This window comes from Miniopterus schreibersii (assembly GCF_964146895.1).
Source record: "Miniopterus schreibersii genome assembly, chromosome: 6".
In the NCBI taxonomy this organism is placed as follows: domain Eukaryota; kingdom Metazoa; phylum Chordata; class Mammalia; order Chiroptera; family Miniopteridae; genus Miniopterus; species Miniopterus schreibersii.
In genome coordinates, this window is record NC_138107.1 from 21,672,985 (window position 1) to 21,693,911 (window position 20,927).

At 43.1% G+C, this 20,927-nt stretch overlaps 1 protein-coding gene across 1 annotated transcript in view; it reads left to right on the forward strand.

Moving 5' to 3' along the window:
- Positions 1 to 20,927, forward strand: part of LRRC1 (leucine rich repeat containing 1) — a 120,748-nt gene that overhangs the window by 56,967 nt on the left and 42,854 nt on the right. Inside the window, exon 3 of the mRNA XM_081141174.1 lies at positions 19,765 to 19,843. Within this exon, the coding sequence (XP_080997300.1) occupies positions 19,765 to 19,843 (79 nt within the window). The remainder of the gene's footprint in view (positions 1 to 19,764; positions 19,844 to 20,927) is intronic.

Below are 20,927 nucleotides of genomic sequence, written 5' to 3' on the forward strand. Positions count from 1 at the left end.
GAGCAAACTGTCACTGACCTGGCAACTTGGTGACGCTCTGCTGATTAACCCACCAGGGTTCATCTCACCATGAGGCTCTGTCTGGAGCAGCCAGCAAGTCTCCCTCTTTGAACTCACACTTTGTAGTATTGAGTGGCACTGGTTTGGCATGTTTACGTTTTTTCTTGCTGTAGATAAAGTGGATTACATTTGACCTATCCCGAGAAGACCAGGAAGAGCACCTTGAGAAGGGTAGAGAAATGAATTATTAGATAATTTCTTCCCCACTTACGTTTTTTAAAGCACATGTGTATTGTTGAAAATTAATAGTAGTGAAACATAAAGAAACACTGTTGAAAAGCCAAGAGGACCAGGTAAATCTTTATCATTAGAATGTTTATTGGATGCTTATGCTGTACCACCTATGAGGCTGAACACTTCTGTGTATTTTCTCATTTAATCCATAAACCATCTCCAAAAAGTAAGCTTGTGTCCTCTTATAGGTGAGAAAACCCAGTGTCAGGTTAAAAACTTTGTCTTGGTTGCATGGCTAGTGAGTAGTAGAGCTGGTATTTGATCCCAGGCTTGTTAGACTCCAAAATCACTATTCTGTCTCTCCAACATAAAAATTTTATATCCTATGATCTGGAAATAATCATCATTAGTGTTTTGTGTATTTTATTTATCTCTTTTCCCTTTCATTAACCTTTTCACAAAATTGGAAATATACAACATGTAAATTATCTGTCTTTTATTCATTTAACATAGGCTGTGAACATTTCCCATACATTATTGCTAACTATGTAAGTGTTTTAAGGAGGCACATTAATCACTGTTACATTTTTCACTTTCTGGTGAATGTATGAACTGATCTGTGACTTTAACACCAACACCAACAGGAAGCTGTAGGTTTCAAAGGAAGGATTCCTGTAAGATAGGTAACCAACAAAATGGGAATTCCAGAAGGACGTGGCAAGTTAAAAGTCAACCAGTCAGAGTGAAAAAAGAGGTGAGTAAGCAGTTTAGAAGTCTCTATCTGATTTAGGATTCTTGTGTTGAAATAAATTAGGGAGGCACAACTACCCCCGCAGGCCATGTAGTGACAGAGGTACATTCGGAAGGAATGTGGGCAGAAGCAGACCAAGCCTAAATGCTCAGCAGCTCTTAAGGTACTGTGAAGCAGTCAGGTCTTTGTTTACCTAACATATGTCTTGTTTGTGAAGGTGCTTGGGGAAAGGACCATTACACATTAGTAGGTGGTGTCTTGAAGTATTTAACTTTGTTGTTCAACTTTTGTTTGATGATGTTGCAGAATGTTAAAGGATAGGCCTTCCATTCTGCGAGGCTGATGAGTGGTGGGTCAAGATGATCAAGTGGTCTGAGCAAAATAGAAAAAAGTGGGAGAACCAAGTGCTGATAACTTGACACAAAAGTTATGACACATGAGTAATGCCAGAGGGGCCACCGGGACTAAGATTTCTCCGCAGAGGCCTAGACTAAGTCAGAGGCAGCAAGCACCTAATGGAACTGAGTGAGTCACTGGCACTCCTCACTTCTTCATCTGTTCTAAGTGGGCTATGCTGTTTACATCATGGTCTGTCTTATTGGCTAGGAACGGACGGGACCACTTCCAAGTTAGCCATACGTTGAGTCCGATGCCATGGGAATGTGCTTTTTCACAAACACAGGGAGCACCTTTGTTTCAAGAAGTTCCTACTTGCCCCATGCTCCTCCAACACATGCTTTTTTAGATCTTCACTCCATCTGGGAGATTTGCACATTGGTAATTAGAGAGAAAAGGGAACTACTGTTGTTCCTCTATATCAAGGTCACTGCCTTTGGCTTTTGGCATGGACTGGTCAGCCTTTAGTTTTGACCAATTGGAGCATGGTGAAGAGATCTCCTCCTCAGAGGTCTCTGGCATTTTCTGAGCAGATGCTTTAGTCTTCAGATGAGCCCTTTCCTACTGCCAAATGAATTTATTCTTATCTCCAAAATCCCTCTTTACTGTGCTAGCTACTGTTCTTACCTTTTTCAGGGATCCAAATGCTAAGAGATAAACTCCAAGAAATTCCCTAAATGAAGGCAGCATATTTCATTATGAAAAGTACAACAAAGCACTAGCAAGTCTTGGCTAGAATGTATGTTTCACTGAGATAAGGGACATAGAGGAACAGGAGCATATTTTCAGAATGAGTTGTATTCATTTCTTGAATCTTTAACCAGCACCAGCTGTTTGATTTCTGTGCTAGAGGCCAGAGATAGCAGATCAGTTTAGTGATGGCTCTCAAGGGGTTTAGGGTACATGGGCGGAAGGACCAAATCCTTCTGTGATGAGATGGCAGTGTGGGAGGTCTGTTTCAGAGGTATACGTGGAGGAGGCTGAGGGCAGGGCTGTCTTGACATTCCTGGGAAAAGGGGGAGTATTAAGAAGGCCTCCTGGGAAAGATGGCATTTACTCAAGCTCTGAGAAACAAGCAGCAGGTAGAGAAAGAAGTGTGGGAAGGACATTCTGGGCAGATGAAGTAACATGAATGTATGTCTGAAGGTCTGAAATAGTGTGGTGAACTTGGGAAATACAAGGTATTACTGGAGTGCAAGGCAAGAGATGCATGAAGCTAGGGAGGGAGATGGCAGTGAAGCCATGAAGGACCTGTGTGTGTTTGGCTAAGGAATGATTCCTTGAAAGCTGTAGGGAAACGTGAAAGAGTTTCCAGTAGGGGAGTGGCTCCCATATTGCCCTGGCACTAGCAGGGAGCCTGGAGTTGATGGAGGGCAGGATGCAGGAGGCCAGGCATCCATGCTGAGCGTGGAAGGACTGCAGAGGGAGAGCAGGAGAAAAGATGCTGGACCAGGCATGAGGGTGACAAGTGAGAAGCTTATTGGGTGGGAAGGGGGAAGGACAGTGAGAGGTCTGGGTCTGGGATAAACTCCTCCTACCCACCACAGGAGAGATATGAGACATTGAGGAAGGTATCGGGTCCGAGGGGAAAAGAGGAGATCATTTGTGGGCATGTGGATGCCTTTGAGATGTGCAAATGGAGATGTTAAGTAGGCAGCTGAATAGAAAGGTCTGAGGCTCAGGGGAGAAATTTAGCAGGAGATAGTGTTGGGAGTCATCCCTGTGAGGGTGATAGTAGAAGCTAGGGTATGAATGAGGTCGCTCGGGAAGGAGAGGCTGTGGGGTTGGAGGGCAGATGAGCTTGCAGAATGCCCTCACTTAAGGGGAAGCAGAGGAAGGGGGGTCCTTATAAGATTCTGAGGAGGACCAGCAGAGGATTTGTCAGCAGTGTTGACTGGTATTGCAGAAAAGGGCGAGCAAGAGAACAGCTGAGCAGTGTCATCTCGCTGAACGTCTGCAGGTTAATGGATGAAGTTATTGCAGGTGAAACTGCTCAGGCACTGGCTGTAGAAAGGCAGGACCTGGGGGAGCATCGCTGTTAAAGAACTGATGAAAAGAAACTTGAGAGAGACTGGGAAAGAGCAGGCAGAGAAACTGAAGAATCACAAGAGCTTAACCACGGAACCAGAGGTGGGGAAGCATATCCAGGAAGGCTGCTGTGTAAAATGGGCAAAACGGTCAATAAATGTGTACTGAAAAGTTTCTGTCAGATTTGTTTGACATCTGAGAGGTCATCGGTTACAGCAAAGGCAATGTCAGAAGTGGTTCACAGCACACATCGCTTGTGTTTTTTTTTAATGCTTTTCCCTTGACTCTGAGAGATCAGAAGAAGGCTTGAAAAACACCAGCAATCACCATTTCCTGGTGGAAACAACAGCAGTCACCGTTTCCTGATGTATCTGCTAGTTTTATGGGATGTGAGCAATTACGATGATGGTATGTGTCTTGGACAACTAACTGTGGTATAATTAATGGAGGAATTTCATAGCTCTCTGGTCATAATGTGTACATGTTTGATCAGTGTCTGATGTGGAAATGAGCCATCCGGGCATTGCTGCTGCCACAATGAGCAGACCCAGAAGGCAAAAGGTGGGGGTAACCAGTCACCAGTATTTTTTTCTGGAGTCTGTTCATTAGCTATGGTTGGGACCAGTGTGGACTCTCATGTGTTAAGCCTGGTTATGCCATGTTAAGGACCATAGACAGATAATGTTTCTTCTCAGACCCTTTAATAATTGTTTTACCTGTTTTGTTTCCAAGTTTATTTCACCTTGAGATTTTAAAAAAATCATAAAAGCAGTATATGGTCATTATAAAAAGTCACTGGAGTAAAGTAAAGGAAAAGTCAGCATGCAGACTCTCCCCACCCTGGTTGAGGTGGCCAGTGTTGGGTATCACACATACAGTGCTTATTAATAATAAATTAATATCAATGTTAAAATATTAAATATTTTAAATATAAACAAATATTAAATACTAATACTTTAAATATAAATTAATATAAAATGATTTAATATTAAAACATGGAAGATAAGTATAAATTAAGATTAAGATTAAATTAATATTAAAAATATGTCCCAATATAGGGCTTATTTTTATACCTCTTTTCCCCACCGGATTATGAGGTTAGATCATGGTAGACAAACACTGTGCCTCTTGTTCACATTTGTCTTCTTACCTTCAGCCACAACCTGACAAATAATCAGGGTCCATTAAATATTAGTTGCTTAAATAATCAGATAAATGAACAAATGAATAGATAGTGTGACCTCTTAGGCTTTGCCATTGGGACTGTTGCTTCCATCCCTTACATTGTATCTTCAGAGAGAAACCGGATACAAGAGGAGGGCACCCCTTTTTGTCACTTTTTTATTTGTAGGAGCGCTTATCATATGGAAGGCACTGTGTGACAAGGTATAGGGTCTGTAGCCCCTTCATCCAGCCTGTAGGTGCAGATTTCCTGAATTATGTGAATGAAGTTAATTCAGAAACTGGTAGATGACAGGTGAAAAACAAATCAGAGATGAGCAGCCCAGCACTTACACAGAATTATAAGATGTGATATTTATAATGCATTTTAAGCTTTTAAAAATCATACTGGGATGTCTACCTTAAGTTTAAACAGCCTAGAAATTTTTGGAGCATGTGCGCTCTCTGCATGTTAGGCTCTGGGATGTTATCACAAGTATAGCAGAAGGAAGAACCCTGTCCAAGAGATGACAAGCTACAGTCTACTCCCAGAGATGTTCAAATCATGTGGTCAAAAACATGTTTGTAGGTTTAAAGGGAAGAGGGAGGAAAAGATGACAAAGTTCAGTAAATCAGAATGCCCTGCTGATCATCAGACCACAGACAAAGGGGCTTTCAGGTAGGATGAAAGCAAGAGTTTTTTCTACATAGAAATTTAGACTTTGGATTAGGGTCTTTCTGCCTGTGTTGGGGCAGTGTTTCTCCAGGTGGGCTCTGGGACCAGGCATGTTAGGATCCTTGTTAAAATTGATTATTTCTGCCTTACCCAAGTCCTACTCAATCAAAATATGAAGATCAGGATCCCCGGAGCCTGCATTTCCATCTCTAGGAAAACTCATGTCAGTTAGAATTGGAGCTAGGAGCTACTCGTAGAAGAACCTAACAGAACCTAAACAGCTCCTGATGGGGTCGAGATCCTAAACAGCACTTAGGCCAAAGGATGTCTTTATATTCTGGCCTTTGTCATTGTCAGCTGAATCCATGAAGTAATGGATTAAGTACACAGAAATGATTTTTGCTCAGTTAAAAATCCAAGCATCTATTATAATAACCCGGATCATCCCTCAGCAAAGCAAACATTTCACCTCCTATCTCAATTTTTGCCCTAAATTGGGTTGGGGGTGGGTACTGTGAGGATTGCTTTAGGGCATGGAAATAGAACCAAACTTGCCATAGTAAAGCATCCTCAGAGTGATTTCAGCTGAAACGCAGGGTGTATTTTATACTGCTTCCCAGTTTTGAATCATCTATAATTCAATAGAGAGAGCGTTTGTTATGGAAGATTTTCTGGCAACATTGAGTTAGGAGAGAAATACTCATTTAATTCTAAGAGGGAACTCCAACAAAACATTCATCCGATGGCAGCGCTAGAATATATATGCATACTCATATGATGAGTACTTTAAGGGGTAATGCTGTTTTAATATATAAGTTCTGTTATGTTTCTTTTTAAGAAGTTAAATGCATTATAAATGTCACACCTTTTCATCTGTCATGGGACAACTTATAATTTTTAAGCCCTTAAGCTCTTTTTCTACAACATTTCTTTGAATAATGTAAACATGTTTCTGAGGTCTTTTTAGAATACCTTTTGCATTTTGCATTCTAGTTTAACCTATTTTTTTAAGGGTTACTTTTGAAAAAGTGAACTTGTGTTATATGTAGAGGGATTTCTTAAAACATTGGGAAGGAGACAGTTAAGTTAGATTCCAGCAGTCCCTGTTTCCATCTTTTCCCCACACCTTCCCCCACTCCTTTCATCATCTTTAAACAACAAAACAGCTTTCCCTTGTTGCCTTGTACTCGGCCTCCAATGGGAGGCCAGCTTTGTCTCAAAAAGCTGTCAGCGCACCCCGCCTATAAGTGTTGGTTCTGTTTCAGTCAAAAAGCAGAAACAGCTTCCTTGTGGAGGTAAAATGTGGATGGGACTCAGATACACTAATGACTGGAGCCACCTCAACATTGATTCTTAACCTGGCTGCACGGCAGATTCACCTGCGGTACCTTTTTTTAAAATACTGTCCAAATCCCACCCTAAGCTGACTTACTGGAATCTCAGGTGATGATGGACCCAGGTGATTCTGATGTGCAGTCTGGTCTGAGAACCAATTACATTAAGCGCCTCAGTGTTTTGCAGAGGCAGCCTTAAGACCCTTTTTATCGGAATCTCCCAAGATTGCTAGACCCTAGGCCTGGTGAGTCAGTTGCTAGGAGTGGGGGCAGCCTTCTCAGCAAGTAAGTACTCTCGGTGGTTCCTCTGCAGTCTGAAATTTGAGAATCCCAGCCTCTGGGCTACTCAGCTGTTTTATTAGACCTGGGCGAGGGATATGCTTTGGAAAAGGCTGGTGAGAACTGTTGAGAATCAGTGCTCTGGCCAGTTTATCTGGGCCAGATGGCCTCTCCCTGCACTTCTGGAGAACTGTATTCACTTCCGGCCCTGCACCCTCTCATCTGTTCTGTGCTTTGCCCAGAGAATGTTTTTAGGAATCTGAATGACTCATTTTATCCTGTGGTTGAGTGTTAGTCGACACATACTGTGCATGGTGTGGGAGTGTGAGGCGAACACCCAAGTTTAGTAGGATGTTTATCCCAGCTGACAAGAATCACAGATTCTATTTGGAAAGATAAGATATACTTAAAAAGGTAGCATAGAACAGCATAGAGTCAGGCCCATGGAATTCGTGCAGAGGTGTGGGCCTGACCACAGGGGCTGATTTGCAGTTCAGAGAAGGGAAAGATCCTTGTGGTTCATAGAAGGTATAGGAGAATTTGGGGGGTGGGGGGGAGTTAGATTTAATTTCAGGATCAAAACATCCATTGGAAGACTTCATTTTCCAAGAGGATTTCGATATATAAATACCAGTAGTTGTAATTTTGTCCATATTATATGGATCAAAACATTCATCCATTGGAAGACTTCATTTTCTGAGAGGATTTCGATACATAAATACCAGTAGTTGTAATTTTGTCCATATTATATGGGAATAATTAAAATGAGCTGTGATTTTGAGTGAATGAAGTAGCTGATTAATACACTTTTTTTTTTTTTTTTTTTTTTTTAGTTTTTGGTATTTAGTTGCTGTTATCTTGAGTTTTAGGTGGACATTATTCAGAATCATATATATTTTGTTTGGGGAGAAAGGTAGTAAAAATAATGCCAATTGTCCATGTCCCCCTCCCCCCATATCATTTGATATGAAACCTAACATTCAGTATTCTGTAATTTTTTTTTTTTTGGTTAATTTTTTGGAATTGGGACCTTGTACCTCAAGACATGTTTGTGTATATTTATCCAACTCTGCTGGGGAGGAAAAGCTGAGGTGTAAAAGTTATTTTGGTAATTGTGGCTGGATTAGGCGAAAACCTTCTGAACTGGGAAAGCTTTTTGCAAGCACAAGTGCCAAGACTAAAATTAAACTGACAAAGGGCCCTTCTGTGCTGTCTCCCATCCTGCACCATGCAGAGAGACCCCTGTCTGCCTTTCTGCCCTGCATTGTGTCGGTACCCACCTTCCCTTCACAAACACAGGAAAGGCTGCTTGGGCAGGAATTATGTATGCCTGTGTCTGCAAGGCTGGCTGCCCCCTGGGTGAGTCTGTGGTCGCTGGAATAATATGATAAATGGGATGATGCCTTTGAAAAAAAAATCTCCATTTAGCTATTTTTTCCCCTCTGCACACCCAGAGGAACAGCTGTGGCAGCAAATGCAGACTTGGATCATGCATTCATATTTAGTCTTGTTTGACAATCCCAGATATTTTTAAGCAGGATTGAGTCAGGCAACCAGCCGCATAGCATTCAGACTGCCTTAATCAGTCAGCCCATTTGGCACACAAGGACCTTGTTTTACCCGAGTAGTAAATAATTCTAAATGAAGCAATACGATGTACTGAGTAGGCCCAAAGTCACAACATTCAGTATTTTACTACAGTCTGTCAGCATCTCTTTCTGCATGCTTGTTCTGTTCACAGCTACTTGTTTATTTCTTGTAGCCTTTGAATTCTGTCTTTGGCCAGGTCTCTGTTCATGGTTTTTATACATAATGGGATCCTACATTCCATGCCAGTGTGACCCTCCCCACCTTCCTGCAGCGTTGCCTAATAGATGCAGTGTTCTTTTTGGGGGGGGGGAGGGGGATGTTTCATATTGTAGCAACTGGTTTCCTTCTTAAAACTATGGGATTTTGCCATTTGCCTCTGCTGTGGATTGGTGGGTCTCATCCCACAAGCCTGCTCTTACACCTGTGCGCTGCTCTCCTTGTTCCTTTCTGAGCAAAAATGGAAATGAGCTTCCCCAGCTTTCCTCAGTCCCACTTCTAACTGCTCTCTGCTCATTCTACAGATATTCCAAACAAATCAAACCCGAACACAATGGCCTTATTGTCCTCTAGCTAGAAACCCCTTTTCTCTCCCCCTAATTGTCAGGCATACTCTACCCCAGGTTTTCAGGCTTTTAGATTTAATAGGGCAGTATAATTTTTTTAAAATGGGATTGTGACACAGGATTGCTAACTTTTTTATTTTTATAAGAAAGGCTATCACTGTCATTTAGTAAAAGACAAAGAGATTTCACCCCCCACCCCCCCAATCAGGATATATTCTGATTAAACAACAGTTCTTTTAAATAAATAAATTGGACTTCATGATCAGAAAACTGTATCACCATCTTTGCATTCTCCTTGTCTTGCCAACCATGAACACTGTGTCTCAGACTAGAATTCGGCAGCTACTATTTTCTCTCTCCTCCCCTTTATCTGCCAGCTCTCAGCCTTTGTGGCTTGACTTCCCCTCACACCCTCTGTTCGGGTCCTCTCGAAGGTGACAACAGATTCCTAGTAGTGAAGCCCGTCTTCCTCACCTGTTGGTTGCCACACTGAGCAGCCCTCTCGGTGACACTCTGTGTTCCCTTGTCTTCTTGTCTCTGCTCCCTCAGTTCTCTTTCTCTCTGCCTGTTGGGTGCCCCTGTCCTAACAGGAGATTCACTGGCTTCCTGTGCCCTCAGACTGTGCCTCCACCCCATCTCTGTGTGAAATGACTGCCACCCGGTATCTCAGGACCTCACGCTTGTGCTTCTACCTCCTCTGGCACTTCTTATTCTTCCAGCACAGTTGGAGCTGATCGAATGTGACTCTCCAGACTCTCACAGTTCCTTCCCAGTCTTTCCAGTGAGGCAGGTGGACTGGAATTTCAAAGCTCTTCTTTTCCTCATGTTAGCAGAGTGACCTTGGAGACTTTAGTAGTGTTTCTGAGCCTGCTTCTGCATCTGTTAACAGATTGACTACTGTCTGTCTTAGTGTTTGTGTTAAGGGTTAGAAATGATGTGTACAAAATGCCAGTCACAACACCTGGTACATAACAGGTCCTCAAAATGCCAGCTCTTCTTACTTGGAGCCACATAGTCGAGGGGTATAGCAGGGCTTGGGGTGGGGGGTGGGGAGTGGTTCCTTTTTTCAGAACCATTCCTGTCACCTTTCCTGAACTTGAGTCTGTCCCTTGCTATTCTCTCAGTGCCTAAGGCAAGGTAACATGACAACAGCTGTCAGGTGACCAATTTCAAAAGAGGCTTCTCTAGGAGCAACAGGCAGTCAGGTAGCAATTTCAGATTTTCCTCTAAAGTAGAAGTATTATATTGTGCTAAATAGTATAAAGTGTCTGTATGGTTGAAAGGAGGTGGTGTGTGTGTGTGTGCGCGCGCGCTGGTGCACGCATTCACACACACGTACATGCACTCTTGATACCGTGGCAGCCAGCTGGAATGAAGTGTCAGCTCAGCATTGGGCAGGGTGAGGCATGGTGCGCATTTTCTTACCAGGAGTTGCTATAGCATTTGGAGAATTCAGTGTGTAAGCAAGAATGTTCATCCATGAAGTTAATGCCTCTCTAACAGGAGGGGACATTGTTGGGGGAAGAAGATCCAGTTCTTTACACATAATTTGTGTTTTGCTCTTGTGTCATCCACAGCAATTTTAAAAAAATATATATATCCTTATTGATTTCAGAGGGAGGAAAGGAGAGGGAGAGGGAGAGAGAGAAACATCAATGATGAGAAAGTCATTGATCGGCTGCCCCCTGCACAGCCCCTGCTGGGGATCGAGCCCACAACCCGGGCAGGTGCCCTGACCGGGAATCGAACCCCGATCGGCTGGGTCCTAGGTCGACGCTCAACCATTGAGCTGCGCCCGGCCAGGCCTTCCACAGCATCTACACATTGTTAAATATAGAAGGTTCTCAATATAAATGTTGATAGTTTCCATGAGAAGGAAAACCCAAATGTGTGTACTTGTAGGTCACATCTTAAACATTTTCTCTTTATGGACCAGAAATACAAATGTAATTAAACTCTAATTGGGAAATCGTTCATCTTGACCAAGTCTTACAGTGGCTTTTTGAATGTCAATGCAGAGCTTAGGGAAGGTTAGTCTGACATCCAGTGTCTGAATTGCTGCATTCCTTCCTGTCAGAGTCGTCTCTGCCACTGGATCTCTTTGCAGGGCAGTTCATGGGGTGGTTTTGTTTGTGTTGGTACCATTTGTTTAAGCTATATTATTTTTTGTGTGCCTCTGATTTCGTTTAACATCAGTGATGTGGTATTGAGGCACTGTCCTCAAATTCTTGACTGTTCATGCAGTTATACATTTCTTTGTCTAAGACTGGGTACTAGTTATAAGAGACTTATTTAAGGGACCCAGTTCTTTCTTGGTTGACAGAGTTCTTGATATTTTTTCCCTCTGGTCTCAGTGCATGTTGGAGATGAGTGGAGGGCAGGAAAACATATGCTCCAGACTCCACATGTTGATATAAAAAGTGACCCACACTTAAAACCAATCTGTACCTCTCCCTCTTTTAGTCTTTGTCATTTGTGTCCTTTATCAGCTTACCATGTACATTATCTCATTCTGCCTGTCAGTAGCCCTGGTTAGTGGAGGAGGCAGAGAACCCAAACACCCCTTTTATGAGGAAATGGAACCTCAGAGCAGTTGAAGTTTACCTGAGTTAGGTGAGGATGCTGGCTCTGGAATCTATTTTCTGATTCCAGGCCCAGAGCAGTGTGTTCGTATTGCTGAACTTCTACTAAGGGCCTGCACTGTGCTAAATATGGGGGAGACATTGGGGGCAATCTAGATCTGATCCCAGAGCTAGTGGAGGATACATCTAGTGGGGCAGCAAGGTATTAAGTAAATTTTATATATTTTTGAGCAAAGTGCTTCAAAGAAGAAGTGGTGGGCTCTATGGAAGGCCTAATGGATTTGAGGGGATTCAGGGAAGACTTAAATTGAAATTTTAGGACACCGTATTGCCTTCTTGTTGGTAGTGCTAATTAAATTCTCTTCTCTTGTAGGAGCTGCATTAAGCAAGAAATGTTTTAATATTATGCGCTTAAATAGTATACCTAATTTCAGTACTAAGTCATAATCAGGAGTTGATAAAGATTAGCCACGCCACAGAATAAAACTGTAAATTTTCTTCTGCTACTTCGATACTTGTATTGTGTTATCTTGAAAACAAATTATTAGTTTGGCTTTGCTTAATGAGAAGATTTAGGTAAAGGACAGGATTAAATCTGTTGTCAGAGGTCAGCTGGAGGGTGCACCTCAGCCTTGACCCCCTCCCATCCACTGAGCTGCTGAAGCTTGAGATAGCGCTATCCTTGGCTTTCCCGTCAGTGTGCTCATCAGCGCTTGTAGCATTAGGACACCTGGGTTGAGTTTTGTGGTTTCTCTTGACCTCACTCATTCTTTTTGGAGACAGCGTAACTTTAGGGTGAGGAGTGCAGGCTCTGGGGTGAGAAGGCGGAGGTTCAAATCGTGCCCTCCCACTTAGTAGCTGTGTAGACTTGGCTGGGTCCTTACCATTCAGTGCCTCAGTTCCTCATTCAGAGAATGGAAATAACGGTAACTTTCTTAGAGTTGTTGTGAAGATTTAAATGAGTTAATTTGTGCAAAGTGCTTGCAGTCATGCCTGAGACTTAGTACATGTTCAGAAAGGATCAGCAGCTGGCTGTTTTTTGAGCACAGGGTTTTAGGTAAAGGCTCCTCCTCTGAGTGCAGTGAGGTTGGAACCTCAGGGGAAAGAAACTGGCCTGTGCTTGGAGTGCATCCAGGGCCCTGACCTTGTTAGCGCCTTGTGCTAATTAAGCTAGCAGTCACCTTGTAGTGCGGATGCAAAAGTGTAGATGATTACTTACCTTGTTTTTAATAATAAAATTTCAACTTACTAAACTCCATATTATATGCCCTGAGGTTTCAAATGTTAGTTTGCACTTTACAGAAGTACAAGATCAATAGATGGAGGTAATAATTTGCTTTAAGCATTCCTAGACATCTTTGACTTTGTATTTCCAGTGCTGTTAAAGGAATTAAATAATCTTACAGAATAGCCACAAAAACATGTAAGATTTAGTCATATTCTTTACAGAGTGGTTGCTTTGAAATAAGATTGTCTAACCGCTATGCTGTACACCTGAAACGAATACAGCATATTAAATGTAAACTGTAATTGAAAAATTAAAAAAAAATGTTTAAGACCTGTTTTCTTAGCGTTTCACGGCGCTCTGTTGCCTGGAGGAGATAGGGTTCTTCCGCGTAGCACAGGAAACGCATTTCAGGGACAGCCGCAGGATTTATTGGGGCGAAAACAAAGGCCCGCCCCGGGCGCCCGACCCCTGCCGCTCGGCCGCCACCGCGTCCGCCCCACCTCCCGGGGAGACGCCGCCTCTGGGGCCGCAGGCCGCTGTCCCCCAAGCCCAGGAGCGCGGGACCCAGCGCGGCCACCACAGCCGAGGCTCCAGCCGCCCGGCGCCTGCGCAGCCCTCGTGGCTCCTGAAGGGCGCGAGCCCGAGAGCGTCGGGCCTTATTTAGGCTTTGATTCTATTTCCTTGGTTTGGGCAGGAGCAGGCTTGCTTCCATGACTGCCCAGTCCCTTTCCTGGGTCCCCCAGGGCTGTGCTGGTGCCCCTCCCAGCCTAGTCCCGTTCGGGGACCTTCCCGGCTTGCGCGCCCTTTTCCTAGCCAGTCTTTCTCCCCAGGTTTTCCCAGGCTCTGTCTCCTCCGCTTCCGGCCGCCATGTCGCTTCCTACTGGGCATGCGCCCTAGTTTTTGTTCCTTCGGTTTGTCTGGCTTTTACTGCGCATGTGCATGGTAGAAGGCCCGCCCCCTGTACTGCGCCTGCGCCCGGCAGAGGCGTGTCCCCCTCACTGCTTGTCGCTCCCCCGGTGATCCCTGCTCTCGGTTCCCTGGGAGAGTGGGAAGCCCGACCTTCCTGGCCCTCAGGGACTCGTGTCCCCTTGGCGGATGCGGCTGTCCCCTGGGGTGGCTGTGAAGCTGTAGCCTCGTGACTTAGGCTTAGCCAGTCTTGCGCCCGTCTGTCTGGTTGATACCTAACTGGGCGCCTAGGGTAGCACGTGGAGAGCCTGGTAGAACAGCAGGTTAGCGCCCGATGGTCTTGGACCAGGAGAAGGGAGACTGTGGAGGACAAGAGTCAGTGCCAGTGCGTGGTTAATGTATTCAGAAGGAGCGCACCGTGCTCGTGATCACAGACAGAGCGGGCGGCCGCGGCACTCCCCCGGGAAGGACGTTCCTGGGCTCGCAGACGTGGGAGGGCCTGAGGGCCGCGGAGGCCGGGCGCCTGCGGCGCGTCACTAGAGTGGCCCTGCGGTGGCAGCAGCTTTGCGGGGGGGGGGGGGGGGGGGGGGAGGTGTGGCCCGGCTCGAGGATTCCCGCGTTGTGGCGGGAGCCCCGATGTCGCCTGCGGGGGTAGAGAAGCCTGCGAGGGCCAGGAGCGCCTTTTCAATGGCAGTGTCTGTGGTGGAAGCTGTATTCTGGTTCAGAAGCCCTTGGGCCGACGGAGCCAGGATTGTCGTCTGTCTGGCGGTGGTGAAAAAGGTTTTTGAACTGACGGAGTTTAGGGCTGATTGTCTGTTTCCTGTGTACCCGCTGTAATGATGGTTGTATTGGTAAACTATGGATTTAGTACTTTTATTTTTAAAGTATAAGTACATCTTACTAATTTAAAGCAATTTTGATTCAGAAATGATAGCTTAGAGTGGGTCTGAGTTAAAGGCTATCTTAAGGAAGTTATAGGGAAAACATTACTTAATTTTACAGTCATTTTCAGACATTTTGTAAATATCAGATTCCATGCTTTTGTTCTTGCACATACGTGAGACAAAGCCAGTTTAAATTAATGAAAAATATTTAAAATTTTATTTTTTGTTTTGTTTTACCTTATGTAGAAGCTTTAAGGGAGGATAATAAGAAGCTAGGAAAATTCCTTGGCAAGTGGAATGGGGAAACTGAGACAGCTGAACAAACTGGCCCAGCGGTTTACATCCAGATACAGAAGGTCACCAGGTGGAAAGCCCCAAGTGCCTAGCAATGGGCAATACTAGTGCCAGACTGTGCCCCTTGGGTGGCCTCCCCTCCCCTGGTGGATCTCTGGTCATGTGGTTTAGGCCCCCTGACCTTTCACATTACTGGTCACGTGATTTGGACACCCTGACCTTTCCTCCCTAGAAATAACATCTAGGCCTCAGTTGTATTTCAGCTCCAGGCCCAGAAAAGCAGCAAAACCAGGTGGGTGATGCCAAGACCAGCTGCAATAACTAATGACCCCCCCCTGCCCTGGCGTTGACCAATCAGTAGAAAACAGGACCCTGAAAGGGCACACGTGGAAAAGCTGATGAATATTCTTTTGAGATCCTCGCCTATATCCGCCCCTAAACTCTCAGCCTTTAAAAACCCTCAAAACAAAGGTTGCAGTGCACTCCCTCCAGAGAGCATGCCCTCACCTTTCTCTTCTCCCTCTTCTTCCCCCAAGGGTGTGCATTGCCTAAACTCTAAGGGACCCCAGGAGACTTACAACCAGGGGAGCAATGGGTATCAGGAGCTCATCCCAGGCTAACCCCCAGAACCTGTCCCCAAGGCCTTCTTTTCTCTTGACTCTCCAGTGAGCTGACAGCAGTCTCACCTTGGCTCACTTCTTTCCCATAATGTTTTTAGAGAGCCAGAGCAGCCCCACCTATTTCTCCTCTCGCTTCTTCTATGCTAGGCCATTCCTTGTTTCACTGTCCCCAGCTTTAATAAACATACTCTTGAAATCACCTGGGCTCGTGTTGTGAAATCTTTCCTGCATGAAATCAAGAATCCACACACTACAGGCTGGCCCTATGCAGACCCACTCCAGGCCTGGTCCCTTTCCGGTAACAGTTTGTACTAAGCTGAATAAAATATATTTATTGTATTATAGTCAACAGAACAGCAAAAACCCTTTAACGCTTCTCATCTCTATTAATAATGCTACTTTTCTTCAAATTATTTAGCCTTGAATGGAAAATTGAATGGAAAGTGGGTCTATCCAATATTAACAAAAGAGATCAAGTAGAGTGTGCCATGTGCTTTTATTCATGCCCCTATCCTTTATCCTCATGACAACTCTAAGCTGGAGATACGATTTTCTCCACTTTATAGAAGAGGAAACTCCTTGTCTAGCAAATTAATTGTAAATAACTCAACCTGGCTCTTGTAATCTGCTATGTTTCCAGCCTTCTCTCCAGATACTACTGTATTGCTATCCTAAAGTTCAGGCAAACTCTTCACTTTGCATTCGGTGTCACATTCATGCCTATACTTCTGTTTTTATTTAGTCCAAAGCATAAATGTCCTTTGTCTAGTTTACTCTCTTCTCAGAACTTCTGCAGCACGTAAGGTATGGTATGCTTGGGTCATTTAAAAATACCTAGCAATGATCCTTTTGTCACATAAGGAAATTAAGGCATAGGTAGGTTAAGTCATTTGTCCAATAGCACAAACCCAGTAGAAAAGCGGTGCTGGTTTCTCTTATGGCTGTTTGGATTTGATGGAGGACAGATCTGATACAGGAAGAGACCATTTAAGAGAGTATTGTAGTCATCTGGATGATTGGGGCCTGAACTAGGTTGATAATAATAGGAGTGGACAGAAAAAGATGGCTAGGAAAAATAATGAGAGAATATGAAAAGGATTTGGTAAGAGAGAGGTTGCAGAGGAAAGGATTCAAATTATAATTTTTTAAAATGAGGTAGGTGGTCAGCCTAGGTTTCATTAAGAAGGTGATATACATGTAAATTATACATATGTAAAAGTTCTATATAAATATATGTATATATAGACCTATATGTATAATTCTTTTCATATATTTAGTTTTAATTCTCAATTTGTCCTAAGCAGAACATTTGGAAATCAGTTAAAGGGAATTTCAGCTGGCAATAACCTATAAGCTTTATATTTTCTCGTGTATGAGATCTTGGACTAAACAGTTTTCTTACCTGTAAAATAGAGATAATACTTACCCTATAAGGATATTTCATGACTCAAACGAGAGAGAGGGACTGTCCTCGCAGAGGCTTAGAAATGTTAGTTTCTCATTCATTCAGTATCTATGGACTGCTTATGCTTAATTCTGTGTCAGCTTTGGGGAAATAGAGACAAGGACAGTATGGTCTTTCTTCCCAATGAGCTTAGAGTTCATTAAGGGAGGTTGATAATCACCGAATAATTATTTAATTAAAACTATAATAGATCTCACAAAGCCCAAGCAACTTGAGACCAGGGAAATCTAACTTAATCTTGGGGTCCAAGGAAGGTTTCCTCGAGGATGTGACATTTTAGCTGGGTATTTAAGGATGAATAGATATTCCTCTTCCTTAGTTGTCTATTCCTATGTCTTTAGTTAACCTAAAGCAAACCAGTAATCAGGACTCTTCAAACCATACTGTTACCTTCCTTGTCTAAAACTCTTACTTTTTACGGACAAATTAATGCTTTTGGTCAAATTAGGAACATGCATATGGTGGAAAGAAATGGTCTTTGTTCAGGAGACCTGTCTTGTGTTTGCTGGTCTGCTCCTTCTATGTATATAAACAGGTTAGCCTAAGGAGGGAATGCCTTCCTTTCCTGTCAAACATCTTGCTCAGCTCTATCTGGACTGAGGCTTCTCTGGCCGTTGCTTTTGTTATCCCCAGATCCCCAAATGCCAGACCAGCCCCTACTAGAGGTACTTAGAGCCAGTATTCACATGTTCCCTTGGCAGGCCTGTCCTCTCAAGTTTCAGTGATATTTCTGATGCTCCAAGAAATATTAAAGACTTCTATCCAACTGACATACTTGTCTTCTTTCTTTGTTTCCTTGATCTTTTTCTTCGATAGAGCAGCAAGCTGCTATAAGATTTGTATTTTAGTGTCCCGCTTGGTCTTCTTCCTTGGCACTGGCCAGGTGACTGGTACGCCTCTTTTCTCAGCCTTTAAAAAACCTGCTCATTGGGGCCTGAAGTAGGGGCAGAAGAGGGACTGTCATGGAGCATTCAGGCCAACCAGCACCTTTCAGCTCAAGGCATGCGTGGTGTGTCATGGCCTCACTTGCCTGGATAGACTGCACTGCAGATCTTGGAATGGGTTCATGTGTGTTCATTCATTCTTAAGCATGACAGTGCCAGGGCCTCAGTGTGGGAGGGCCAGCACACAGTGAAACAGGCCTAGAACGATGGGCAAGTCACTTTATCTTTCTGAGCCTTAGTGTCCATTTTGTACAATTATTTATAAGTTAAAATAATTTATGTTGAGATTAAGAGAATGTGTGTAAAAGGATCTACCGTTGTGTTTGTACCTCAGGGCCCACAAATGTTTGTGTCTTAAAAAAACCATTCCAGACTCAGCTGTGGATAAGCCATATATATATATATATATATTGCTGTTATATTTACAAAACTAGGATCATAGTGTTTGGTCTTCACTACCTTATATGACCACACAAAGCAGAGCATAGTGTGAGGCGAATGCTACCACATTTAAACGTCTTTGGCTTTTTAATTTGAACTAAAATATTTTATGTAGCTTCTGATTAATTTGCCGTTGTTGGACCAGCATGTCCATTTTCCCCTTTATTTCTCCCTTCTCCCTGCCACCCCCAATTTAGAAATATTAGGTATGTTTTGGCTCAGCTTGCGTTTGTCAAACTGGTGGAAGAAACAGCATGGGACCAGGAGAACCTTTTCTATTTTAGCCCTTCTCAATGTTAATGTGTCCAAAGTAAATGTATTTTTGACATTAAATGCTATGAACTAACTAACCTTTTAAAGCCCTAAAACTACAACCTTAGGTTTTGTACCAAGAGAAAGTGGAATTTAAAAGCAACAACAATTTTGGTCATTTCAAAATCACGATATTTAGTTACTAGTAAGCCTGGGGGGGATATTCAGCCTGAGTAGTACTAAAAGGAATATAAAACAAAATAACAACATGTTGCCAGATTGTTTTACCAATAACATTGGCAGTTTTTAAAATGTAAGAGAAAGAAAAGGGGGGAGAAATGTTGAATTGGGCACTTTGTACAAGCTGATAGAAGTATAAATATGTATAACTTGCCCCCCCTAAAGCAATTTAACAGTATTTATCAAGCACTGTAGAGGTGTTAATGCCTTTGACACAGTAATTACACTTCTGGGAGTTTAGCCTAAAGAAATAATCAAAAATGGACATAATATAATTATAATACCAGGAACTTGGAAACAACCTAAGTGTCCAAGAATGGGGGATTGATCAAATGAAGTATGAAATTATATGCAGTGGGCTCTTCTGTTAAGAATGGCAAAGTATTTGGAAAAATAATGACAGGGAAAAAGTTTGTAAAATAATGTAAAGTGAAAGTAACAAATCAGCACAAACCTAGTATTTTGAAATATAATTTATTTACCTACACCTACTGTGCGTGCGCGTGTGTGTGTGTGTGTATGCATGACAACTAAAACAGTACATCGGAATACAACATCTCTGAGTAATGGGAATGTTGGTGGTTTTTATTTTCTTCTTTGGACTTTTCTTTATTTTCCAAATTGTTATGTTTATAACCACGAGAAAATCTATTAATTTCAAAATGCATAGTTTAAAATCCTTTGTACTGATACAGTCATATGAAAAAAACAAAACAAAAATAAAGGGGAAAAGCCTAATGGGAATTGCAATGGACTTTAGAAATTCATGTCACATTTGCATAGAGGTCACAATTTTTAGATATTCTCTGATGACTGTGGTCCATCTTGAGGATGATGAAAACTGTTAACAGTGGGGTACATGATAGTCTTTTTTTTCCCCCCCACCATTCCTACAGATATTCCTGAAATTCCAGAAAGCATCTCATTCTGTAAAGCACTACAGATAGCTGACTTCAGCGGAAACCCACTGACCAGGTAAACTCTCTGTCTGTAGTACTAAGGATGTCTTTTTTGAGAACCAAGCAAAGACGACGACCAGGTTACCTATTTTGTAGGTACCTTGATGGAGGCTGTCTTTATCAAGGATGGTGGACCGTCACAGACATTTGTAAATATCACTGTACAACGGAAGGCACATGGTGCTATTGACGGGACATTGAAAGGATGCTGGAGGATTCGGGGAGGCACACTGGAGTGTGCAAAACAGGCGCGAGGAGTGCACTTCTGAAGCAATATGAAGAATCAGAGTGGTTTATAAATCCTCTGTTGACCCATCTTATCTTGTGGGATAAGACTGAGTCCTAAACTCCTATAGAGCTTACTCCATAGGTAGCCAAGGAGAGGTCCTATTAGAGATGTTTTCCCACTCCAGGAATGAAACATATTTAGTATCTCGTTTTTTTTGTTTGTTTGTTTTTGTTTTTTGAAAACAACTCCACTGACAGCATTATTTCCATATTTTAGCAATAGCTAGGAGGATTTCTTGGGTTTATTCTTCCAAATAAAGCCACCGTTCACTCTTTCACTGCTGAGTCTGGCTTTGCCTGTCCTGGGCGTAGCTGAGTGATGTCATCGTGAGCCCCTCCTTTGTGGCTCCTGGCTCAGTCTTGAGCCCACTGACCACTGGCTTCTGCACACCTGTGAGCCCACACAGCAGTGCATAGAAGCCCTCGAGAGTCTGTTCCAGACGTTTCCCTGGCCCAGGTGGTCCATTTCTAAGATTTCTGAAGACTATGTAAGCAGCCTTTGCCCCCCCCCCCCCCGCCCCTTCTCCCCTACCGCCTTACTTTAAAGATATAGGAAGATAAAGATTAAAATTTGGGATTTTTTTCACCCATTTTAAAATTGCTGGGGACTTCTCGTGTATGGAGTGCTGGGGAATGTCCTGTTTAATTTTGTTTTTTCCATATCTGCATATTAAGAAGTAAATATGTTTTTAAAAATATTTCTGGTCTTCCCCCTTTTGAATTTCAGTGATTAAGTGACTAATACCATTTATTTTTATGAAAAATAGCGATCTGGTAAGCTCTCATCCAGTAGCTTTCTAACTCATCACCAT